This window comes from Heteronotia binoei, chromosome 18 (genome assembly GCF_032191835.1).
Source record: "Heteronotia binoei isolate CCM8104 ecotype False Entrance Well chromosome 18, APGP_CSIRO_Hbin_v1, whole genome shotgun sequence".
Lineage (NCBI taxonomy): Eukaryota > Metazoa > Chordata > Lepidosauria > Squamata > Gekkonidae > Heteronotia > Heteronotia binoei.
In genome coordinates, this window is record NC_083240.1 from 28,086,145 (window position 1) to 28,108,474 (window position 22,330).

General features: G+C 45.8%; 1 protein-coding gene across 1 annotated transcript in view; it reads left to right on the forward strand.

Annotated features, from left to right (window-relative positions):
- Positions 1 to 22,330, forward strand: part of LOC132586766 (ras GTPase-activating protein 4-like) — an 81,118-nt gene that overhangs the window by 24,657 nt on the left and 34,131 nt on the right. The window contains exons 2-4 of the mRNA XM_060258857.1: positions 18,244 to 18,300; positions 19,637 to 19,750; positions 21,294 to 21,355. Of these exons, the coding sequence (XP_060114840.1) occupies positions 18,244 to 18,300; positions 19,637 to 19,750; positions 21,294 to 21,355 (233 nt within the window). The remainder of the gene's footprint in view (positions 1 to 18,243; positions 18,301 to 19,636; positions 19,751 to 21,293; positions 21,356 to 22,330) is intronic.

Below are 22,330 nucleotides of genomic sequence, written 5' to 3' on the forward strand. Positions count from 1 at the left end.
GGGAAATTCCTGGAGATTTTGGTGTGAACTCTGGGGAAGGACCTCAGTGGGGTATGATGCCATGGAATCTACCCTCCAAAGCAGCCATTTTCTCCAGGGGAGCAGATCTCTTTAGTCTGGAGAACAGCTGAATTCTGAGAGATCTCCAGGCCCCACCTGGAGGTTGGCAAGCGTAAGCTTCTGGTCACTGGTATTATAAAACAACATACAAACAGTGCAATAAAACACCTGGATTTAAAAATTAGTGAATGCACCAGAAAAACCATATACCAGGGGTGGCCAACGGTAGCTCTTCAGGTTTTTTTTGCCTACAACTCCCATCAGCCCCGGCTGGGGATGATGGGAGTTGTAGGCAAAAAACATCTGGAGAGCTACCGTTGGCCACCCCTGGTATATGGTTTTTCTGGTGCATTCACTAATTCACTACCGTTGGCCACCCCTGCCATATACAATGAAGCAAAATTGAGATGCCAGTGCAAGAAATACAGTATAATATATACAATGAGCAATGTAATGCAAACTGCCTAAAATTTCACAGGTAGTTGCTTTAATTTTTTATGGTAGGTTTCTGTATTTCTGTTTTGGGAGCATTTGCTGGTGGAATATAAGTTTCTCCATATTCATGCATTTTCTGCATTGTGTATTTCTCTAAAGGAGCAGGGGCGATGACACCTACTCCTCACCAAATAATTAGCGCTGCAGACTTTAATCAATGTAATTGTTGTAGCTTTAAACCCTCTGAATCGACCCCTGGTGGGCCTGCGCTTGAAAGGCACAGCTGCGTGTTCTAGAAGCCATTAAGGTGTGCTGTTTTAATAATTCTTGCCTCTATGCAAGATCAGAATTGTATATGTTTGAGATGTTTTAGTGATTTTATTGTAACAATTTACCGTAATTTCATGTTGTTTTAACAGCTGTTTGCCGCCCTGAGCCCATCAGGGGAGGGTGGGATATAAATAAAATAAATATGCAGTAGTAGCGCCATGGCTCAGCAGCTGAGCATCTGCTTGGCATGCAGAAGGTCCAGGTTCAATCCCCAGCATCTCTAGTTAAAAAGATCTGGCAGTAGGTGATATGAGGCACTTGGACCAGAGACCCTGGAGTGATGCTGCCAGCCGGAGTGGACAATACTGACTTTGATAGACCAAGGGTTGGACTCTGTATAAGGGAGCTTCATGAATCCACCTGCAAAGGAAGAGCTGTGGTCCAGTGGCACAGCATCTGCTTTTCCTGCAGAAGGTCCCAGGTTTAATCCTTGGCATCTTCAGTTTGAAAGGTGATGCAAAAGCAGGGCCGGAACCAGGATTTTATAAGTTGGGGGGCTCTTTAAAAAGTCAAGGGGCACCGTTTTACATCCACTGCGGGGCTTGCTGCTTCTCAGAAGCTTTCTGGGGGTAGGGGCAAAGCTGAAGGCTCTGACTGTGGCCAAATTGAGGCAGCCAATCCTAATTTTTGGAGTGAAGAAGGGGACTGCACCTTGTGTGCTAGCAGGGGGGTTTCCTTCCACCTCCCTCTCCCCCACTCTGGCACTTTGCAGCCAAAAGCTACAACTGTCCCCCCCCCCCCATCCCAACCCCATTCCACATGGCTTCCTCTGCCTCCCTCCCCTCCACCTGTTGATTTTCCTGCTGCAATGCACTGTGTTGTGCTCAGCTCTCCTGGCTCTGGCTGCCACTGAGGACACTGCGCTGGCCCAGCGATGGCAAAAAGAAAATGGAAAAAAGCAGACTGTGCCCTGAGGCCCCTTGGAAGCCTTCCCTGGAAGTCAGGGGGCTATGCAAAAGAGGCCTGTGCAAAAGAGCACTGCATCAAAAAACATCAAATATAAATGAAGACGAAGAAGAAGATATTGGATTTATATCCCGCCCTCCACTCCAAAGAGTCTCAGAGCGGCTCACAATCTCCTTTACCTTCCTCCCCCACAACAGACACCCTGTGAGGTGGGTGGGGCTGGAGAGGGCTCTCACAGCAGCTGCCCTTTCAAGGACAACCTCTGCCAGAGCTATGGCTGACCCAAGGCCATTCCAGCAGGTGCAAGTGGAGGAGTGGGGAATCAAACCCGGTTCTCTCAGATAAGAGTCCGCACACTTAACCACTACACCAAACTGGAGGGTGGGATGTAAATCTAATATCATCATCTTTGGTGGTTTCCTATCCAAATACTGACCAGGGCTAACTCTGCTTAGCTTCTGAGATCTGACAAGGTTGGGACAGCCTCTGCCATCCCGGTCTGGGCTCTTTTACATTAATCTGTACATTGACAGTGCTCATCTCATTGATGAGACCCAATTTGGTGTAGTGGTTAAGTCCTCGGACTCTTATCTGGGAGAACCGGGTTTAATTCCCCGCTCCTCCACTTGCAGCTGCTGGAATGGCCTTGGGTCAACCATAGCTATCGCAGGAGTTGTCCTTGAAAGAGCAGCTACTGTAAGAGCTCTCTCAGCCCCACCCACCTGACAGGGTGTCTGTTGTGGGGAGGGAAGATAAAGGAGATTGTGACCACTCTGAGACTCTGAGATTCAGAGTATAGGGCGGGATATAAATCCAATATCATCTTTAAGCAATCTTTTAAAGATCTTCATAGAGTGAGTTAAGTTTTTGTATCAAATTTAGTTTTTTCTACTTCGCCAGTATCTCATCTGGGGGTCTTTTGTAGCATCTTTTAAGTGGAGATGCTGGGAATTGAACCTGCGACCTTCTGTGTGCAAAGCAGATGCTCTTCCACTGAGCTGTGGCCTTTTCCCTGAGGATGATGATGATATCCACATTACATGAAAGGATTAAATTTCAAAGACTCAGGTTTAAAAAACTGGGTGACTAATCCAATGAAGAAGTGCTGAGCAGCCGTTCATTCTTCTCTATACTGCTTACGTTTTCTGAAAACCTCATCTATGAGCAGCCTGGAAATAACCAACGGCTGAAAGGTTAAAAAAGAGTTCCATGGTGCAGAATGGTAAAGCTGCAGTACTGCAGTTCAAAGCTCTGCTCATGACCTGAGTTCAATCCCAGTGGAAGCTGGGTTTGGGTAGCTGGCTCAAGGTTGACTCAGCCTTCCATCCTTCCAAGGTCAGTAAAATGAGTACCTAGCTTGCTGGGGGGAAAGTGTGATGACTGGGGAAGGCAATGGCAAACCATCCCATAAAAAGTCTGCAGTGAAAACGTTGTGAAAGCAACGTCACCCGGGAGTCGGAAACGACTGGTGCTTGCACAGGGGACTACCTTTTACTTTAAAGGTTAGACGCAAAGCCCTTGAACTGTAAATCGAGCTACTGCTGCCACCGCCACCCTTTTCCAATGCACACATGAATAGGTGTTTATTTTGTCAGAAGAATGGACTCTCTTTTCCTTTCGTTCACCAATGATTAACAGACTCCTGTAGAGGAAGCTGCAGGGGCTGAAATCTGGGTAATTCGGGTCATGTGTGTTCAGCAGTGCAGGTTGAACAGTCCCTACCTTTCAGTGATGCTGGTTAACTTAAGTGTGCATCGTTGGAAAGGGGAAGGGATGCATTTATAACCCCTCTGAGCAGGCTGTGCCTTGCTGCCCGCATTCTCTGCAGGAAAAAAAACTAGGTGCATGCAGAGAATGCCATGCTGAAAATTTGGTGCATCTACCTCAAAAAACAGCCTCCCCCAGAGCCCCAGATACCCGCGGATCAATTCTCCATTATTTCCTATGAGAATCCATAGGGAATAATGGCATGCCCAGCAGACATTTCCCTCCCCTCCTCCGCTTTCTGATGACCCTAAAGTGGGGGGATCCCCTGCCCCCACCTAGGGATTAACACGTGGAGGAAATTTGTTTATTTAGTGTTGTTTCTTTGTATACAAGAACTTGGAGCTGTGTGTGCTTCACGGTGTGTGTGAGTGTGTTGAATCCTGAGTCTTCCAGCTGGCTCTTGAATACAGAAATAACATGTGAGGGGCCTGCTCCTCTTTATGGTAGTCCTTGAACGTTTAGAGGAAGATGTACAATTGGTGGAAGGAACCTAAAACCAAAACAGAGAGAGCCTCTTACAGGAAGAACGAGACGCTTTCTTCAGTTGGTAACTGAAACACCCCGGAGTGAAGAAAGGTCATTTGTTCATTTCTGCCACACGTGTGGGAAAAGCAACAACCCTCAAAGCAGCCACTTTTGTTAAATGGGCTGAATGAATTAAAATGCGATTGTCCTTCGCCTTCTGTCTTGTGCAGGATTCCTGGGGTTGCTCACAACGGCGATTGAAAAAGGAGATCTTGGCTTATTATTGCGTTCTTTTCTTCCCAGGAATTCCAAGGCAGTGAATTTGGTTCTCCTTGCCTTCATTTTATTTTTGCAATGACCCTGTGAAGTAGGTGAGGGAGAGAGAGGGCTGCCATAGAAATTTCATAGTCCATTTTCCAATATACAATGGTTTGGGAGGGACAGTGGCTCAGTGGTAGAGCATCTGTTTGGTAAGCAGAAGGTCCCAGGTTCAATCCCCGGCATCTCCAACTGAAAAGGGTCCAGGCAAGTAGGCGTGAAAATCCTCAGCTTGAGATCCTGGAGAGCCGCTGCCAGTCTGAGTAGACAGTACTGACTTCGATGGGCCAAGGGTCTGATTCAGTATAAAGCAGCTTCATATGTTCATATGTTTTCTTCGTTTTTAGAACTTCCTGAAGTCCAGTGCACCAATGCAGGTGTGATTGCAGTTCCAAACTGGTGTGGCTGCAACTGGACTCTGCTTCCATCCACTTTCAGAGAATCCTTTTTCAGGCAGCTCACCAGGGGTCTGGTATGTCCCAAAATAATTTTTTTTCAGTTAACAATATATTACATTGCATTTTTTCTAGAGTTCTATTCAAGGTACTCCTATTTATACTCTTATAAATACTCACTACAATTTCAATTTGGCGTGGCTCTCCAAGGATACATATATTGAAATTGTCAATATTGAAATTAGTTAAAGCTCTCACAAAGTGTTCTAAGTTATATACCGTGCTCATATCCATGAGCTCTCTAGTTTCACATAGAAATTTCAAAGCCGGGTCTTCATGGACCTTGTTGGATGCTCTGATGGCTGTACCACACTCACTTTCAAGTAATGATGAATGAGTGACATGTACTGGACTAAAATGAATCACAGAGACTACATCAGTGCCTAAAGAGTCAGAGCTCGCCTCCATCACAGACTGTACCTCTCAGTTAGATGTCCCAGTGCATCTGATGAGGTGAGCACACTGACTCACAGAAGCTCACGCTGCCATAAACTGGCCATCTTTAAGGTCCCACTGAATTCCTCTTCAGTTTTACTGCTTTGACATCACAGCTCCCCCCCGCCCCCGGGATTGCCATTGGTTAGTACTAGCAGAAGGCAAACAAACATTAACATGCATCACGCCCCCACCCAAGAATGTCAGAAGATTATTTTTTAAAAACTAGAAAGAACACAAGTTATGAGCAAGTCAGTGCTATGCATTTTTTTATATTGGACTCAGAGCTGTGGGATCCATGTTTAAATACCCACTGAGTCTGTTTGGTGCCCTTGGGGCAGTCTCTCTTTAACCCTAACCTACATCACAGGCTAACGAAGTTTGTTGTAGGGGATGAGTCACTTCTTTGGATACAGCTGTATCGGGTGGAAATCTAGCAGGAGCTCCTTTGCATATTAGGCCACACACCCTTGATGTAGCCTTTTTAATAAGCTCTTTTTTATAAGCTCTTGGAGGATTGGCTACATCAGTGGGGTGTGGCCTAATATGCAAAGGAGCTCCTGCTAGAATTCCACCCCTGGCTGTATCTGAAGGCACGAGCAGTGCTGTATCTGAAGAAGTGAGCAATGGCTCATGAAAGCACACCCCCTGCCACAAATTGTGTTAGTCTTGAAGCTGCTCTTTTCTACTGCTACAGACTGGCTAACACAGCTACCCATCTTGATCCACCTCACAGGGTGTGTGAAGATTTATTAAAAACATTGGTATGTCTCCTTTCCACCCAACTTTGGGTAGCCAAGGTAGTGAACAATCAAATCATTTAAAACAGTGTTAAAACTCAGATCAATATATAGGAAATAATTAAAACGTATAAACACACAAACAGAAGAAGAAGAAGGGTGGTTGGTTTTTATACCCCTCTTTTCACTATCCGAGGGCATCTCAGAGTGGCTTAGAATTGCCTTCCCTTCTCCCCACAACAGACATCTTGTGAGTTAGGTGGGGCTGAGAGAGTTCTGTGACTAACCCAAGGTCACCCAGCAAGCTACATGTGGAGGAGTGGGGGATCAGATTAGAATCTGCTGCTCTTAACTGCTACATCAAGCTGGCTTTCGAACAGGGAGGAGGGCTAATGAGAGTAAGGGAGGGAGTAACCAAAGAAGTCTTCACCTTCTGTTGGAAGACAACAGTAGAGGGAGATGGACATTCTTCAGGAAAGGATGGCATAATTTTAATGCCATAGCCAAGAAGACCCTTTCCTGAGTTGCTACCTGTCTAACTTCAGATGATAGAGGCACCTGGCCTGTAGGAGTCAGGTAGGTTCATATAGGAGCAGGCAGCCTTTAAGAAGAAGAAGTAGACTGCAGATTTATACCCCGCTCCTCTCTGAATCAGAGACTCAGAGCAGTTTACAATCTCCTATATTTTCTTCCCCCACAATAGACACCCTATGAGGTGTGTGGGGTTGAGAGGGCTCTCACAGCAGCTGCCCTTTCAAGGACGAATCCTGCAATAGGCATGGCTAACCCAAGGTCACTCAGCAGGTGCATGTGGAGGAGTGGGGAATCGAACCTGGTTCTCCCAGATAAGAGTCGGCACACTTAATCACTACACCAAACTGGCTCTTGGAAGGTGGCCTTCAAGAGATCTTAATGCCTTTCCATTAACACGTTTTACGGCTAAACCCAACACTTTGGATGAGGGCCAGAAACAGACTGGCAACCTATATGGACATAAAATTGGACACTTATGCTGTGGGGTAAGAGAGTTAACTCCCTGTTGCCACCACACTGTTTCTCTGATCAAAAAGTCTGAGGAGAGTTTGCCCATAACCCCAGTAGGGGACAGCCAATACAGGGACCGGTATTCTGCCTAGAGATGCCAACTGTAGTGAAATTCCTGGAGATTTGGGGCTGTGCAGCCTGGGAAAGGTGAGGTTTGGGGAGGAGTGGGACCTCAGTGGGGTATAATGTCATAGAGTCTACCTTCCAAAGCAGTATTTTCTCTAGGGGAACTGATCTGTTTTTACTTGGAGACCAAGGGCTTTTTTCTTGAGTAGGAACGCAAAGGAACACAGTTCCAACTGGCTTGGCATCGGGGTGTGGCTTGATATGCAAATAAGTTCCTGCTGGGCTTTTTCTACAAAAAAAGCCATGTGGGGACCAACTGTAATTCTGGGAGCTCTCCAGCGACCTTCATGCACTGCACTGGGGCTAAAAAAGCAGCTGCAGGAATGGCCTGTTTTGATCAGGATTCCGGTGTCTTAGAGAGCAAATGTTATCTTTTGTATCTCATAGGAAATGATCCTTAATATCTTTGTTCCTATGGATGCTGTTTGCTCTCTGCACAGAGGAAATTACCTCTGGCCTCTGTGTGGTTTGGAATGAATGGTTCCTGTTATCTGTCAGAGCTCATGGCAACAGGTGAGTCATCCGGGAACTGATTGCAAAGCCTCTTATCGAAGGACGCTCCTTCTCTGCTGCTTTTTCGCCTTTGAAAGGATGCATCCCGAACTCGGTCATCTCTTGCTGGCTCACCGACACGATTCCAGACGACTGATGCGTCAAATCTTGCTTGGCAAGAGATCTCCAGCAAAACAGAGGAGTCTGCAAAGAAGAAACAGAACTTGGCTCTGCCCGCGAAGTGGCCAGCAGTCTGTAAATCTGGATAATGAAGGCATCAGTAGCTGCCATCTGCTTTTATAATATAATGTTTATTGTTTCTATCTGGTAAATGTTAACATTACTGTACATCACCCGGAGTTCTGCAGTAGCAGGCATTAGGCGATTCGCAGATTAAATACATAACAATAGAAATAGTATTCACCCCATCTGCAATAAAGGCAAAATGTACTGGTTCATATCCACCCTTATTAACTCTTCATAGTTTCCTGCGGTATCAACATTTAAGACTGCAAGCTACTGGGGGCTAGGATTGATTTCATTTTTGGCTGCCATTTCCCCCCCCCTTTAGGTGTTCTCTAAAACATATTGGGCCGAAGGAGGCCAAGCTGAAAGTTATGAGAGAAAGGGCCTTTTCGATCACAGCTCCCCACTGGTGGAACCAATTACCAGAAGAGATGCGGGCCTTGCAGAGCCTTAACTAGTTCCGCGGGGCCGGCAAGACTACCCTCTTTCAGCTGGCTTTTTCTTAATGGAATTAATTGTACCGTCGTCGCGTAAAATTGTGCCAAGATGAATAACATTGCGATTGTAGCACCGAATTAATTTGTTGGTTTTAAATTTGATGGGTTTTAATGGAACAGTATATTTAATCGAGTAATATATAATTGCTGTGTAATTAGTGTATTTTTATTATTGTATTATCGTAATGTATGCATTTTATGCCATGTAAGCTGCCCTGAGCCTGCTTCGGCGGGAAGGGCGGGATATAAATTAAAAATTATTATTATTATCCTGTATGGACACAGTAGGAGTCCAGTAGCAGCTTTAAGACCAACAAAGTTTTATTCAGAATGTAAGCTTTCGTATGCATGCATTCTTCATCAGACAATGAAATGGGGTACAGTGAGCAATGCTACATATAGCTGGTGGGCAGTGATTAAGAATGCAAAGTGGTAAGCATGCATATGAAAGCTTACATTCTGAATAAAACTTTGTTGGTCTTAAAGGTGCTACTGGACTCCTACTTTATTCTATTGCTTCAGATCAACACAGCTGCCTACCTGGATCTATATGGACACATGAAGCTGTCTTATACTGAATTGATTCACCAAGGTCATTACTGTCTACTCAGACTGGCTGTGGCTCTCCAGTGTCCTTCACAACACCTGCTACCTGATTCTTTTTTTTTTGAAATGCCAAGGATTGAACCTGTGGCCTTCTGTTTGCCAAGCAATTGCTTTACCACTGAGCTGGAGCCCTTCCCCATATCCTTTCCTATTCTCTAATATTTCAGGTGAAAGTCAGGGTCCGCTTGCAACGATCCAGTACTTCTACCAAGTACTTCTCTGGTTCCTACCTGCTCTAAATATTGCATGTTGCTGTATTGATTGCCCTGCTTTTCAACCCTTAAAAGCAAGAAGGGTTTGTGTGTTGATGCCTTAGTGTCCTAAAATAGGTCATTGACAGTTGAAAAGATACTTTGGCAAGTGCAGAATATAAAATGGTTGACTGTCTTATTGTTCACACATGTGAATTTATTTGCCAGCAAACCAAGGGGGTAGGTGAGATGCAAATAGAAAAAAAATGGGGACAACAGGAGGAGGAGAAGCAAACAAAGGAGCAATGAGCAGCTCCACCCTCATCCAGTGCTTTGGCAGATCCTGTAACTATGTCCTAGTGCAGGCAGGGGTGTCAAACATGTGGCCTGGGGGCCAAATCAGACCTCCAGGGACTTCCTATCAGGTTCCCGAGCAACTGGCTGTCATCCTCCTCCTCTCTGGCTTCCTTCTGCATCACAGCTTGCTTTATCAAGCTTGCTTAATAGCACAGGAGCTACAGAGCAAAGTGTCTATTTTTTCCATTGGCTGAGGCTCCTCCCTTGGGTCGCAAGGAGGGGAGGGAGAGCTTGCTTCAAAGGAAGCTCTGACTCTTTCTTCTCTTCCCCAGGTGACCAGGAGGGGGAGGAGCCTCAGCCAATAGAAGGAAGAGAGGCTTGGCTCAGTAGCTCTTCTGTGCAACTGAGAGAGCCTGGATTGCATGGGAGAGATACAAAGAAGGCACCTTTAAGACCAAAATCTGCTAATGTTTTAAACATTTTACTTTTAAGTTTTTTTAAAAAAAATCTTTGTGTTTGTGTCCTTTATAAAGTTTATATCTCTGTTACCTGGCATTACATTTTATGACACACATGGCCTGGCTCGGCAAGGCCCTCAAAACAAATGAATGTGACACCCCTGATATAAACCTCCGATCAAGCAGCCAGATGCACAGTGATGTGACTGTGCTCCCACGGGGCTGGCCGAAAAGGCAGCATCTGCTTAGATAGAGTAATCAGCAAGGAGAATCCCAAGGAGTCTCGGAGCATGTGCAGAACACCTTTCTGAGGACAGCCAAGCGGACTTTGGTGAACTCGCTCATTAGAAAATAATTGCTAGAATATAGGATTGCCAGTTTCCAGGCGAGCTACAAGAAACAGAAAACATAACACAAAATGCGTCCATTATTATAACTTATTACTTGTATGCTGTGTTACTAAACAACAATGAGCTCTGTTTGAAAATGGTTTAATTGTTTCTTGTGGTTGTTACTGTCAATTTTTTGTGTAAATGATATTTGTAAATTCAAAAGTGCTTTTATAAAACGGCATGGTAGCCTATACAAATCGCAGTTATCTTTTTCGGTTTCTTGTCGTGTATCTCTGCTGTGATCCCATTGTTGGTTTTTGCTTTTGGTGACCAGGTGAGGCCTGGAGATCCTCCCGAATTACAGCTGATCTCCAGACAGCAGACATCACTTCCTCTAGTGAAAAATGGCTGCCTTGGAGGGCGGAGTCTGTGGCAGCGCCAAGTTCCTTCTCCTCCCCGCATCCTGTCCTGTGCAGGCTTCACCTCCCAAATCACAGGGAATTTCCCAACCTGGAGTTGGCAGCCCTGGAATAGGTCTTCATCCAATCTCCGTGGTGGTTAAGTCAGCTTCACTGGAGATAACAGCAAATCAAGCAGGTCCAGTGGGGATTTCACTGCAAAGTGTTCCTGCAAGGAAGGGGGGGTCAGTTGGAGGCTCAGGGGGCACGGGTTCTATAAATATTCTGCTCGCCAGCTTGCAATGCAAGCGCTGAAGGGCAAACATGCTAAAACGATCGCTTTATGGGCATTCCCTCATTTCCCAGGACGCCCACGCTGTTCTCGAACCTGACCTGAGTGAATCACTGTCTCTATTTTGGTAACTTTTATGGGTTTTTCTTCACTTGAGTCAGCACAGTGGAGTTGTTTTGAATTTTGGTCAGTTTTGCTAAAGTTATCTGCAGGGCTTTTTTTTGTAGCAGGAACTCCGTTGCATATTAGGCCACACACTCTTGATGTAGCCAGTCCTCCTAGAGCTTACAGTAGGCCCTGTAATAAGAGCTCTGCAAGCTCTTGGAGGATTGGCTGCATCAGAGGGGCATGGCCTAATATGCAAAGGAGTTCCTGCTACAAAAAAGGCCCTGGTTATCTGAAGGGTGGTTGTGAGGTTAACGTGGAGGAGAGGAGAATGATTATTAATTGCTATTAAATATGTTGTAATCCACCTTGAGCCTTTTGCTGGGTAGGGCGGGATATAAATTTACTAAATAAATGCATAAGTGATGCAAGCCACTTTTTTTCTTCCTGTTGGGAAGAAAGGGGGGGGGGGGGGAGTAAAAACATCTTGTGAAAATACTGGTATTAAGAACATGAGTCTTTCTTTGGGGTACCACCTCTCTGGAAGCCAGATCTCTTGTCCATACTACTTATGTGTATAAAAGCATCCACGTGTCCACTGAGTGCTATTCAGTATGCAGTGTGACATCTTGTGTGCTGCAGATACATGTTCAGCTATACACAGGGCTTTTTGTGTGAAAAGTCCAGCGGGAACTCATTTGCATATTAGGCCACACCTCCTGATGGCACCATTGTTTTGCACAGGTCTTTTTGTGTATAAAGTTCAGCAGGAACTAATTTGCATATTAAGCCACACCCCCTGATACCAAGCCAGCTGGAATTGCATTCCTGTGCATTCCGGCTCAAAAAAAGCCCTGGCAGTACATAACATACTGTAGACAATAAATTGATAAGAGATGTACAGTTGCAGAGTTTTAATACTGCAGATGGGATAGAGCCTGTAGCAGACAGTATTTGGGGAGGGGGCCCCTGGTAATGACCCAGTTGGGTTTGAAACATGGCAAACTGTTTTGTACTGTGTCAGGCTCTTGGTCTGCCATTGTCAATATGATCTATTTTGACTGGCAGCAGCTCGCCAGGGTCTTGGGTAGATGTCTTTTTCTCTATTTCCTGATCCTTTTAACTGACAATGCCAGGGATTGAACCTGAGTCCTTTTGTCTACAAACCAGGTGCTCTGCCATGGTCCCTTCTTGTGGAATATTCCATGTATGATGCATTTAAAACTGAAATGTGAAACGGTACAGGTCTCTGATGCATTTGATTAACACTTTTAGATGATGCGCTTTTAGATATGTTGTTTTCCAATAGAGTTCCCATTTTCCTTAATGACCTCCTCCTAGCATCCAGTTGATGCTACTTTTGAATCTTCTTGTGTGTGTGTGTGTGTGTGCGTGTGTGTTAAATTGCTGATGGCTATCCCACATTAAAAGAAATTCCACATTTTCCCATGCTCTTCTGTGCCACAAAAGGAGAGGTTTTTTAGAATGTGTAAGATGTAGGACTCACCAGAGAAGCATACTCTCTGTATCTCTGTGTGAGTCACTGACCCGACTGTGGTTCCTGATACAAAAGCAGAGCAGTGATTCATGCAGAGTTGCTACAGGCAGCCTCCTCTGAAAGGCAGGCAATGGCAAACTACCTCTGTTAGTCTCTTGCCTTGAAAACATGTCAGCTGTGACTTGAAAGCACTTTACACACACACAAGCATAATGGAAGGATTGCCTCTGTGTGTAAAGGGCAGCCAGTTTGCAGTGATTTATAGCAACCCTGTAGGGTTTTCAAGGCAAGAGACATTCAGAGGAGGTTTGCCATTGCCTGCCTCTGCTCAGCAACCCTGGGATTCCTTGGAGGTCTCCCATCCAAATACTAACCAGGGCCAAGCCTGCTTAACTTTGGAGACCTGAAAAAGACCAGGCTAGCTTGGGCCATCTGGGTCAGAGCAGATCCTATCATTCCTGATTCAGAGAGGCAACAGATTTACTTCGACCACAAGAGAGGTAGTGATGCATTCAGAGATGTTATAGGCAGCCTCCACTGTGCACAAGCATTTTGGGGCTCCCAGGAGTCTTTTAATTGTCTTATTCAATGCTTGCAGGTCCAGTCAAACACCCAGGGAGTCCGATGTTCCTGTTTCCAGCCTGAAGACAAAAACTTATCTGCATTTTTCCAGTTGGTTTTCTGCTTCTCCAGCAGGCTTGGGGGGGGCGGGGGCGGGCTTGTGTGTGTTCTCATGAATCTGAGATGGAAGACGCAAACAGAATAAAACCCTCCCTTCTTGGCAGCTGAATGGCTTTTGTCTTGGGAGACGAGCCATCGGACTTTGTTCCACAGCCAGGATTCCTTTCCGGCTGTCTTTTCATGCCCGGGGCTTTGAAGTGAGAACTTTTGTACCAGGCGCCTGGCATCTGAGATACAGTTTCCTACTGGAGTGTGTTGCATCTGCAACTCTGAGCAAGCCCCTGCATCCTTCTGCTACTGGCTGAATTTGACTTATGTTGGTCTGAAGCAGCAGAACAGATTTTTTTGAGTCTAGTGGCTACTTTAAGACCAACAAAAGTTTATTCACGGTAAGAGCAGGAAGAAGTGCGCATGCACACGAAGCGCATACCTTGAAGAAACTTCTGTTGGTCTTAAAGGTGCCCCTGGACTCAAAATCAGTTCTACTTGTAGGGATTTTTCTCACCCCAAACCTCTTTTTTGCTCAATGGTTTCACTTTCGGGTGGCCACTTTCCCCCTGCCCATCCAGCAAGGAGCTCAGGGCACCACTTCCTTGTATTTTATCCTCACAGCCACCCCTTGCAGTGGGGAGGTTAGGCTAAGTTAGTGGCCCAAGGTTATCCATTGAGCTTCATATCTGAGCGAGGATCTGAACCGAGATCTCCCCCGTTCTGAGACTCCTAGCTACTGTATCATATTGGGTCTGTTGTTTTCTGTCAAACACAACAGCAGCATTGGAATGCTACTCCCACTTTTATCTCTGGCCAGACAGGCTTGTCAAGATTTTGGCTTCAGAAACCTGGTTAACTGGAGGTGACATCAGAACAAAAGACATGGCATGCTGCCTCTGTCGTGCTGTCATTTTCAGAGCTCTTAAACACAGTTGTCTGGCTCCACCTGAGATGAAACTACATATGTGTGTGTGGTACAGTTCTAAAGCTTTCAAGAATTCAGGGAAAGATTACATGTGCACCGGAGGTATAATTTCTGGTGATATGCTGAAGCATTTCTGTTGTCCTGTGATCAGACACTCAGAGGTTGAATTGGGAGCTCTGCTGATCAGATGCTGGCTCCTTACCCATAATCCTCCTAGTCTGGGAAAGCATGTGATTCTAGAGATCCAATCTGATGCCATTGAAAAGCTTATGTTTCCCTTATGTAAGGAACCAACTGCAAAGTGCAGCTCAGAGTTCTCCTGGAATTACAACAGATCTCCAGACTACAGAGATCAGTTTCCCTAGAAGGAAATGGCATTTTATGTCATAGAGTAAAAAGAGAGATGGAAGTCCTAGAGTGGGCACTTCTTCCTGTACAGCCAAAGATGTCCACAGAGCTTTTTGGTGGGTCCCTCCCCATGACAGATACGAGCTTCTTCAGCTAGACTGTGAACATCTTCTGTTACAACTAAGATTGCTGGTCCTCTTTGGCCACTGGTGGGAAGCGTGGAAGCAGGGTTGCCAGCCCAACGTTGGAAAACTGGAGATTTGGGGGTGGAGCCTTGGAGAGGAGGGGGATCTCAGATGAGCGCAGTGCCATAGAATGCACCCTCCAAAGCATCCTTTTTCTCCAGGGGAGCTGATCTCTATAGTCTGGAGATGAGCTGTAATTCCAGGGGATTCCCCAGGTCCACGGGTGGAATTCTAGCAGGAGTTCCTTTGCATATTAGGCCACATCCGCCTGATGTAGCCAATCCTCCAAGAGCTTACAAAAAAGAGCCTTGTAAGCTTTTGGAGGATTGGCTACATCAGGAGGTGTGGCCTAATATGTAAAGGAGTTCCTGCTAGAATTCCACTGCTGCCCAGGTCCCACCTGAAGGCTGGCATCCCTAGTATATCTCTAGCATTCTGGAAGGGGTTTCCCCAGAAGATCCACCGGGTTTTGTAAGCAGCATTGAGGCAGTTTATTTTTAGAGGATGAGTGGGTTTTTTTTTTAAAACTGTGATATCCTTTAGTGATTTGCAGATTGGTGGAAGCTGGCTGTCATCCTCTTGGGTTTTAACTGCTGTGATTTTAATGTGATTGTCCTTTGGGCAAATCAATTTGTTTTGAGCAGGATGCAAATTTTTTTATATTAATTATTATCTCTGTAGGAGATAATCTAGTTGCAACCTTGTACTTCCTCTGCTGTCTCGGGGGTAATCTTTCTGGAAGATATTTGTTGAAAGCAAATAAAAAAAGAGAGAGTCAACAGCGAGAACCTTTGCTGAAGCACAGAAAATCCCACATTAAACCTTTCAAAATACAAAGGATTTTGATGGAGCACCATAAGGTGTTCCAGATGTTCTGACAACAGTTTATTGGGTGAAACAAGCCATCTTTGAAGTCCTGAATGATCTTGCGTGGGCAGAGTTGGGGGGTGGGTGGGAAGAGAACCTTATGGTCTTCCAACAAGTTTGGAAAAGAACGATCTTTCTGTACAATCCATACTCCCCACAAAGATTTCGGAGTGGTGTATAGGGATACTTTCCCCCCTGCTTTATCCTCTCAGTTCTACCCTGCCTGATAATTTCATGTAGCTATATTGTGTGCAGCAGAAGACTTAGGCTTTGACCTGGGTAGCCCCATCTCATCGGACCTCAAAAGCTAAGAGGGTTGGCCCGGGTTAGTATTTGGGTGGGAGACGGCCAAGGATGTAGGGGCAGGCAATGGCAAAGCACCACTGAATGGCCCTGTTCAGACGCACAGTATAATCAGTTGTCACTGCTGTTTCATACCGAATTAAAAGTGACTGATCAGACAGCAACATCTGCCTCCTGGTATTAACTCGTGGTAGCCTCCCCGCCCCCGCCATCCTTCTCGGAACCGGAGTATTTTGTTACCTGCTCCTTTGTGGTGTTTTTTGAGTTCTCCGGTTTCACCTCGTAGTTTCAACGTCTGGATAGTTCTCGACCAACTTCTGGATGTCTGAAGTCTGTCCCAGAGCAAAAGGAGCCTCAGACATCCGGTTTACGGTCACCATTTTTTTTTTTACTACTTAGCAATATGCACATAACCACATAATGTTTTAACCTATGTGCATATGCACGTGTGCATAATGCGCACAAGCTCATAGTGCACGCATGCACATGCGCATAATAGTGGGGAAAAAAAGAACTGCATGGTGCCGTCGTGTGGACAACAGAAGACGGTTTCACCGCAGAGTGATTCGAATTGCAGTATGTCAGTCTGATCGATAATATCCGGAACAAAGATATTTGGAACAGAACCGGGTCAGTTTAACACGGACTCAACATGCTGTGTGAACATGGCCAAAGTCTCTTCCCTGGAAAACCCTATGGGATCACCATAGGTAGGGTTGCCAGCCTTCAGGTGAGGCCTGGAGATCCCCTGCTTTTATAAGTGATCTCCAGCCCTTAGCTTAGCTATGCCTATCCAGTGGGGGGAGGGGCAACTGGGGCTGGAACGGTGGCCCCCTTTACCCTGCTGAACAGGCCTAGCTAAACTGTGGGCTGAGAGGGTGACCCCCTCCACCCTGCCAAATGGGCCTAGCTAAGGTGAAAGTTGGGACAGTCCCCCCCCCCACTCAGTGGGCCTTGTTAAACTGTGAGTTGGGATGGGGGCCCCTCCCCCAGCTGACTGGGCCTAGCTAACCTGAGGGTTGGGACCAGGGCTCCCTCTCCCTGCTGATCGGGCGTAGCAAAGTTCTGAGTTGCTGACTCCCCCACAAACCAGGCCTCCCTCCAACCAACCAGGCTTACCTCAAACAATAGGGGTATAAATGAAGCAAATAAATAATCAGGGGTGTCAGATGTCCGGCCTGTGAGCCACAACTGGCCCACCCAGGGCTTTTTGTCTTCACCAGCTTCAGGAGGAACCTTTTCTGGGCTTGCAAAGCTGCAAAGAAAATGCGGAATGGATTTTCCATTAAGGTCTGGAAGTAGTCTGGATAGACTACTCTAGATAGACTACTCTGGAAGTAGTCTATCTGGGCTCAGAGACCTTAATAGAAAATCTGTTCCATGTTTTCCTTGCAGTTTTGTCTGTGCTGCAATGTATTTCAGTGGAATGGAGCTCATTTCACTTTCCAGGGTTTGTATGGTCAGTTGACGTTGTTGCTTTCTGGAGTTGTCTCTTTATTTGTAAAGAGATAAATAAATAAACTGGGTTGATGCTTTGAGCCAGCTTGTCTCTCCTGAACGGACCTGAGAACTGGTGTCTAGTGGGTATTCCAACCCAGGAACCCACAGCCAAAGTGGAATATTACACTGAAGAGCCATAGCCAATCTGAGTAGGCTCAGTGGGAGGAGAAGTTTGCAATGCCCAGCCATTTTATGTTTTCATAGGCTCAGATCATTTTATATTTTTGGTTAATATTTTTAGCTTCTGCTGTGATCCTTGTGCTTTTGCTTGATGTTTTATTTTCAAAATTGCATTGCCAAATCCCGCTATTCCCCCACCTTTCCATTTTAAACAAAATATTGCAAGTATTTTAAGCATGTTTGTATTTTAAGTTAAAAATATCTTTAATTGTGTTTGTATCCTTTATAAAGTTTATATCTTCACTACAGGGCACTACATTTTATGACACACATGGCCTGGCCCCACAAAGTCCCATTTATGTCAGATCTGGCCCTCATAACAAATGAGTTTGATGCTCCTTCCCTATGGGGTAACCATAAGCTCCAGTCAGTTTCTCAAGGAAGCTGGTGTATCTATCCAGAATACTCCATGACAGCTCAGCTTTTCTGTCTTCCCTTTTTCTGCTGATTTCCACACAGGGAGGGATGGTCTCATGCGCAATTAAATAATTGGATGGTTATTTGTACTGATTGACCCAGTTGAAAACCCATGGCCTAGTTCTCTCTTTCTTTTTTTTCTGTACACAGAATCCAGTGGGGCAGAGAGGGATGGAGGAGTTAAAAAGTATTGATCATAATAAAGTGGATCTGAACCATAGCTCAATTGCAAAATGCCTCCTTTGCATGCCAGTTGTCGCAGATTCAGTCTTTGGCATCTCTAAGTAAAAGTTTATTTGTGTTCTAAGTAATCTTTGCCGTGGGTATTCTTGATTTCTTCTTCTTGTTTTCAGTACTGGAAGCAGTGACCCTTACTGTATTGTGAAAATTGACAATGAAGCCATTATCAGGTAAGCTGGCAATACTTCAGTGCCCTAAATTTAACTCTTTTTTCTCCTTTTTTTTTTTTAAACCACAAACAGGATTGTCACAGTTCAGGGATATTTTCCTTGCTTCCAGTTGTGCGTAAGGAGTGCTTATTTAGTTTTATCCCAATTTTTAGCCAGGTTTGACTCCCAACACAGTTCACAGTAATTAGAAGCGGGGGGGGGGGGAGAAATCTCAATATAATTAAATATAAATGTGTATTGTTCTAAGCTTACCAGCTTCCAGGTGAGGCCTGGAATTGTCCTGGAATTCCAGATTATAGAGATCAGCTTCAGAGGACAGACTCTGTGGGATCATATCCCTGATGAACTCCCTTCCCTCCCCAAACTTCACTCTTCCCAGGCTCTGTGCTTTCAAATTTTCAAGAATTTGAGAAAGGGGGGCTTCTTTTGGATTTCCAAATGTCAGGGCTGTTTTGTAGCAGGGACTCCTTTGCATTTTGGGCCATACACTCCTGAGGTAGCCAATCTTTCAAGAGCTTACCGGGCTTAGTACAGGGCCTGCTGTAAGCTCTAGGAGGATTGGCTACATCAGGGGGATATGGCCTAATATGCAAAGGAGTTGCAGCTATAAAAAAATGTCCTGCCAAATCATAGAATCACAGAGTTGGAAGGGACTTCTAGGGTCATCTAGTCCAACCCCCTGCACAATGCAGGGAACTCACAAACACCTCCCCCAAAATTCACAGGATCTTCATTGCTGTCAGATGGCCATCTAGCCTCTGTTTAAAAACCTCCAAGGAAGGAGAGCCCACCACCTCCCGAGGAAGCCTGTTCCACTGAGGAACCGCTCTAACAGTCAGGAAGTTCTTCCTAATGTTGAGCCGGAAACTCTTTTGATTTAATATCAACCCATTGGTTCTGGTCCTACCTTCTGGGGCCACAGAAAACAATTCCACATCATCCTCTATATGATGGCCCTTCAAGTACTTGAAGATGGTGATCATATCACCTCTCAGCCGCCTCCTCTCCAGGCTAAACATCCCCAGCTCCTTCAACCTTTCGTCATAGGACTTGGTCACCAGTCCCCTCACCATCTTTGTCACCCTCTTCTGGACCCGTTCCAGCTTGTCTATATCCTTCTTAAAATATGGTGCCCAAAACTGAACACAATACTCCAGGTGAGATCTTACCAGAGCTTACCAGAGTTAGGTATGAAGGAGTAATCTTCTTGCTGCTTCCTTGAGGAACATTTGTAACTTCGGGGTGTAGACCTAGCTCTCTCCAAAAGATGGCTCTTCTATGTGTTTTCAGTAGGTTTCTTCTTTGTTATTTTTGGTTAATCCCTTCCTTCTCTCAGGACAGCCACAGTGTGGAAAACTCTGTTCCCTTTCTGGGGTGAAGAATACGAGGTCCATCTTCCCCCCACATTCCACTCTGTATCCTTCTACGTGATGGATGAAGATGCACTAAGGTACGATGTCATTTCCTGTGGATTGCATCTATATTTCCTTTTGTTCCCTCTCCATTGTTAGTTACTAGCATCTTAGATCATGAAGGTGTGCAATTGCCGTACACTGAATTGGCCATCTAGCACAGTGCTGAAAATAGTTGACTAGAGTTTGGGGCAGAGGAAGATCTTCCCCAACATCTGCTCTCTGGGATCATTGGAGAGGTTGAACCTGGGACTTCCAGCATGCATTGCTCCACTGAACCATTCACCTTGTTGCAGTATATTTACTCTATTTATGCCCCACTTCCCCCCCCCAGTATAGGGGCCCCAAATGGCTTCTGGATTCCCTCTCTTCCATTTTATCCATTGTTAGGTGAGTGACTGGCCCAGTGTTAGGTGAGTGCTGGCCATGGAACAAGGATTCAAACCCAGGTCTCTCAGACCAACACTGTAACCACAACACAGCTCTGGCTCTTAAACCAACGGTGGGCAATCTTTTAGCTAGAGTGCCTGCCACCATTTCCAATTGAACTAGAACTGGGTGCGAGAGCCAGTTTGGTGTAGTGGTTAAGTACACGGACTCTTATCTGGGAGAACCAAGTTTGATTTGATTCCCCACTCCTCCCCATATGAACATATGAACATATGAAGCTGCCTTATACTGAATCAGACCCTTGGTCCATCAAAGTCAGTATTGTCTTCTCAGACTGGCAGCGGCTCTCCAGGGTCTCAGGCTGAGGTTTTTCACACCTATTTGCCTTTTTTGGAGATGCCAGGGATTGAACCTGGGACCTTCTGCTTCCCAAGCAGATGCTCTACCACTGAGCCACCGTCCCTCCCATAAAACATAAAACAGCTGGAGTGATCTTGGGTCAGTCACAACTCTGTGAGAGCTGTTCTGCTCAAGAGCAGTTCTTGGAGAGCTCTCTCAGTCCCACCTACCTCACAGGGTGTCTGTTGTGGGAAAAGGAAGGGAAAGGAGATTGTAAGCCACTCTGAGACTCCTTTGGGTAGTGAAGGGTGGGGTATAAATCCAATCTCCTTCCCCCCTCCTCCTGCTCTTCTTCTAGAAGTGCTCCTCCAATGTAAAGGATTAAATATAAACAACTTCCTAAGGGTTGGGATGGTTGAACCTATCAGGGAAACAGGCAGGGTGTGTGTCAGCCTTCTCTATGAATTTTAGGGCTGAAGTCTTAAAGATTGCATTTCATAGGGCAGCTTCTGGGAGAGCTCTCTCAGCCCCACTCACCTCAAAGGGTGTCTGTTGTGGGGGAGGAAGATAAAGGAGATTGTGAGCCACTCTGAGATTTGGAGCGGAGGGCAGGATATAAATCCAATATCTTCTATCTTCTGTAATTCCAAAATGAATAAGATTATTGTAGTTAGCATGGAATACAGTGTTAGAGTGGAACTGCAGTCTAATAGAGCAATGAGGAATATCCATTCATCCCAACACTGTGCCAGACCTGTATGAATTGACATTTTCAGGCTTTAACGTTTTGTGGTGGTTTGTGACAACCTTTTCTTCTCCCCCCTCCCTTTCGTCTCTTTGTTCTTCCCTCAGCCGGGATGATGTGATCGGGAAAGTCTCCCTTACCCACAGCCTGCTGGCTGAGCATCCCAAAGGTGAGGCTGAGTCTCCCAACAGAGGATCTATTTTTACTTTTGAGCGAGTAAACAGAGCGGAGGTGGCTCTGTGGCTTTTGAAACCCAGTCTTGGCTGTTCTTCTCCGGGTACATCGACTGGAGATTCGTACCACCAGAGAAAATCCCAGTGGGCCAATGACCTGGGACGATCCCGTGCAAAGTATTTGGGAATACAACTTTATACAGGAAGTGATTGAAATGTGGAATTTGCTGCCAGAGGATGTAGTGATGGCCACAGGAATAGACAGCTTGAAAGGGGATTAGATAGATTCATAGAGGATAAGTCTGTAATGGCTACCAGCCATGGTGACTGAAAAGAACTTCTGTTCAGAGGCATTAATCTTCTGAATCGCATAGCCAGGAGGCAACACCAGGGGAAGGCCTCAGTCTCTATGCCCTGTTGTTGGCTGTGCAGAGGAACTGATTGGCCACTGTGTGAAATGGGATGCTGGACTAGATGGACCATTGGCCTGATCCAGCAGGGCTCTTCTGATGTTCTTATAAGCAGGGCTTTTTTGTAGCAGGAACTCTTTCGCCTATTAAGCCACACACCCCGATGTAGCCAGTCCTCCAAGAGCTTACAGGGCTCTTATTACAGGGCCTACTGTAAGCTCCAGGAGGACTGGCTACATCAGGGGTGTGTGGCCTGATATGCAAAGGAGTTCCTGTTACAAAAAAAGCCCTGCTTATAAGAAAGTGAGTGGAAACCACTGTCATCACAAGAGGGCGGTCTCTGCAAGGAGGCAGGATCTACCAATGTCACAAACCCAACAGGAAGTTGTAGGGAGCCTCCTCCTTCCTTCCTCCCTTTGTCAGGGCAAACTGGAGGCCTTTCCTATTTTGCCTCCCATCCACTGCTGGTTATGATGCCATCCTCAGAAGAGTTGGATCCTTCTAAGCCTATTGCCCTCTTTGGTCTGCAAACTGGAGCAAGGCATAGCCCATTGACTCCTG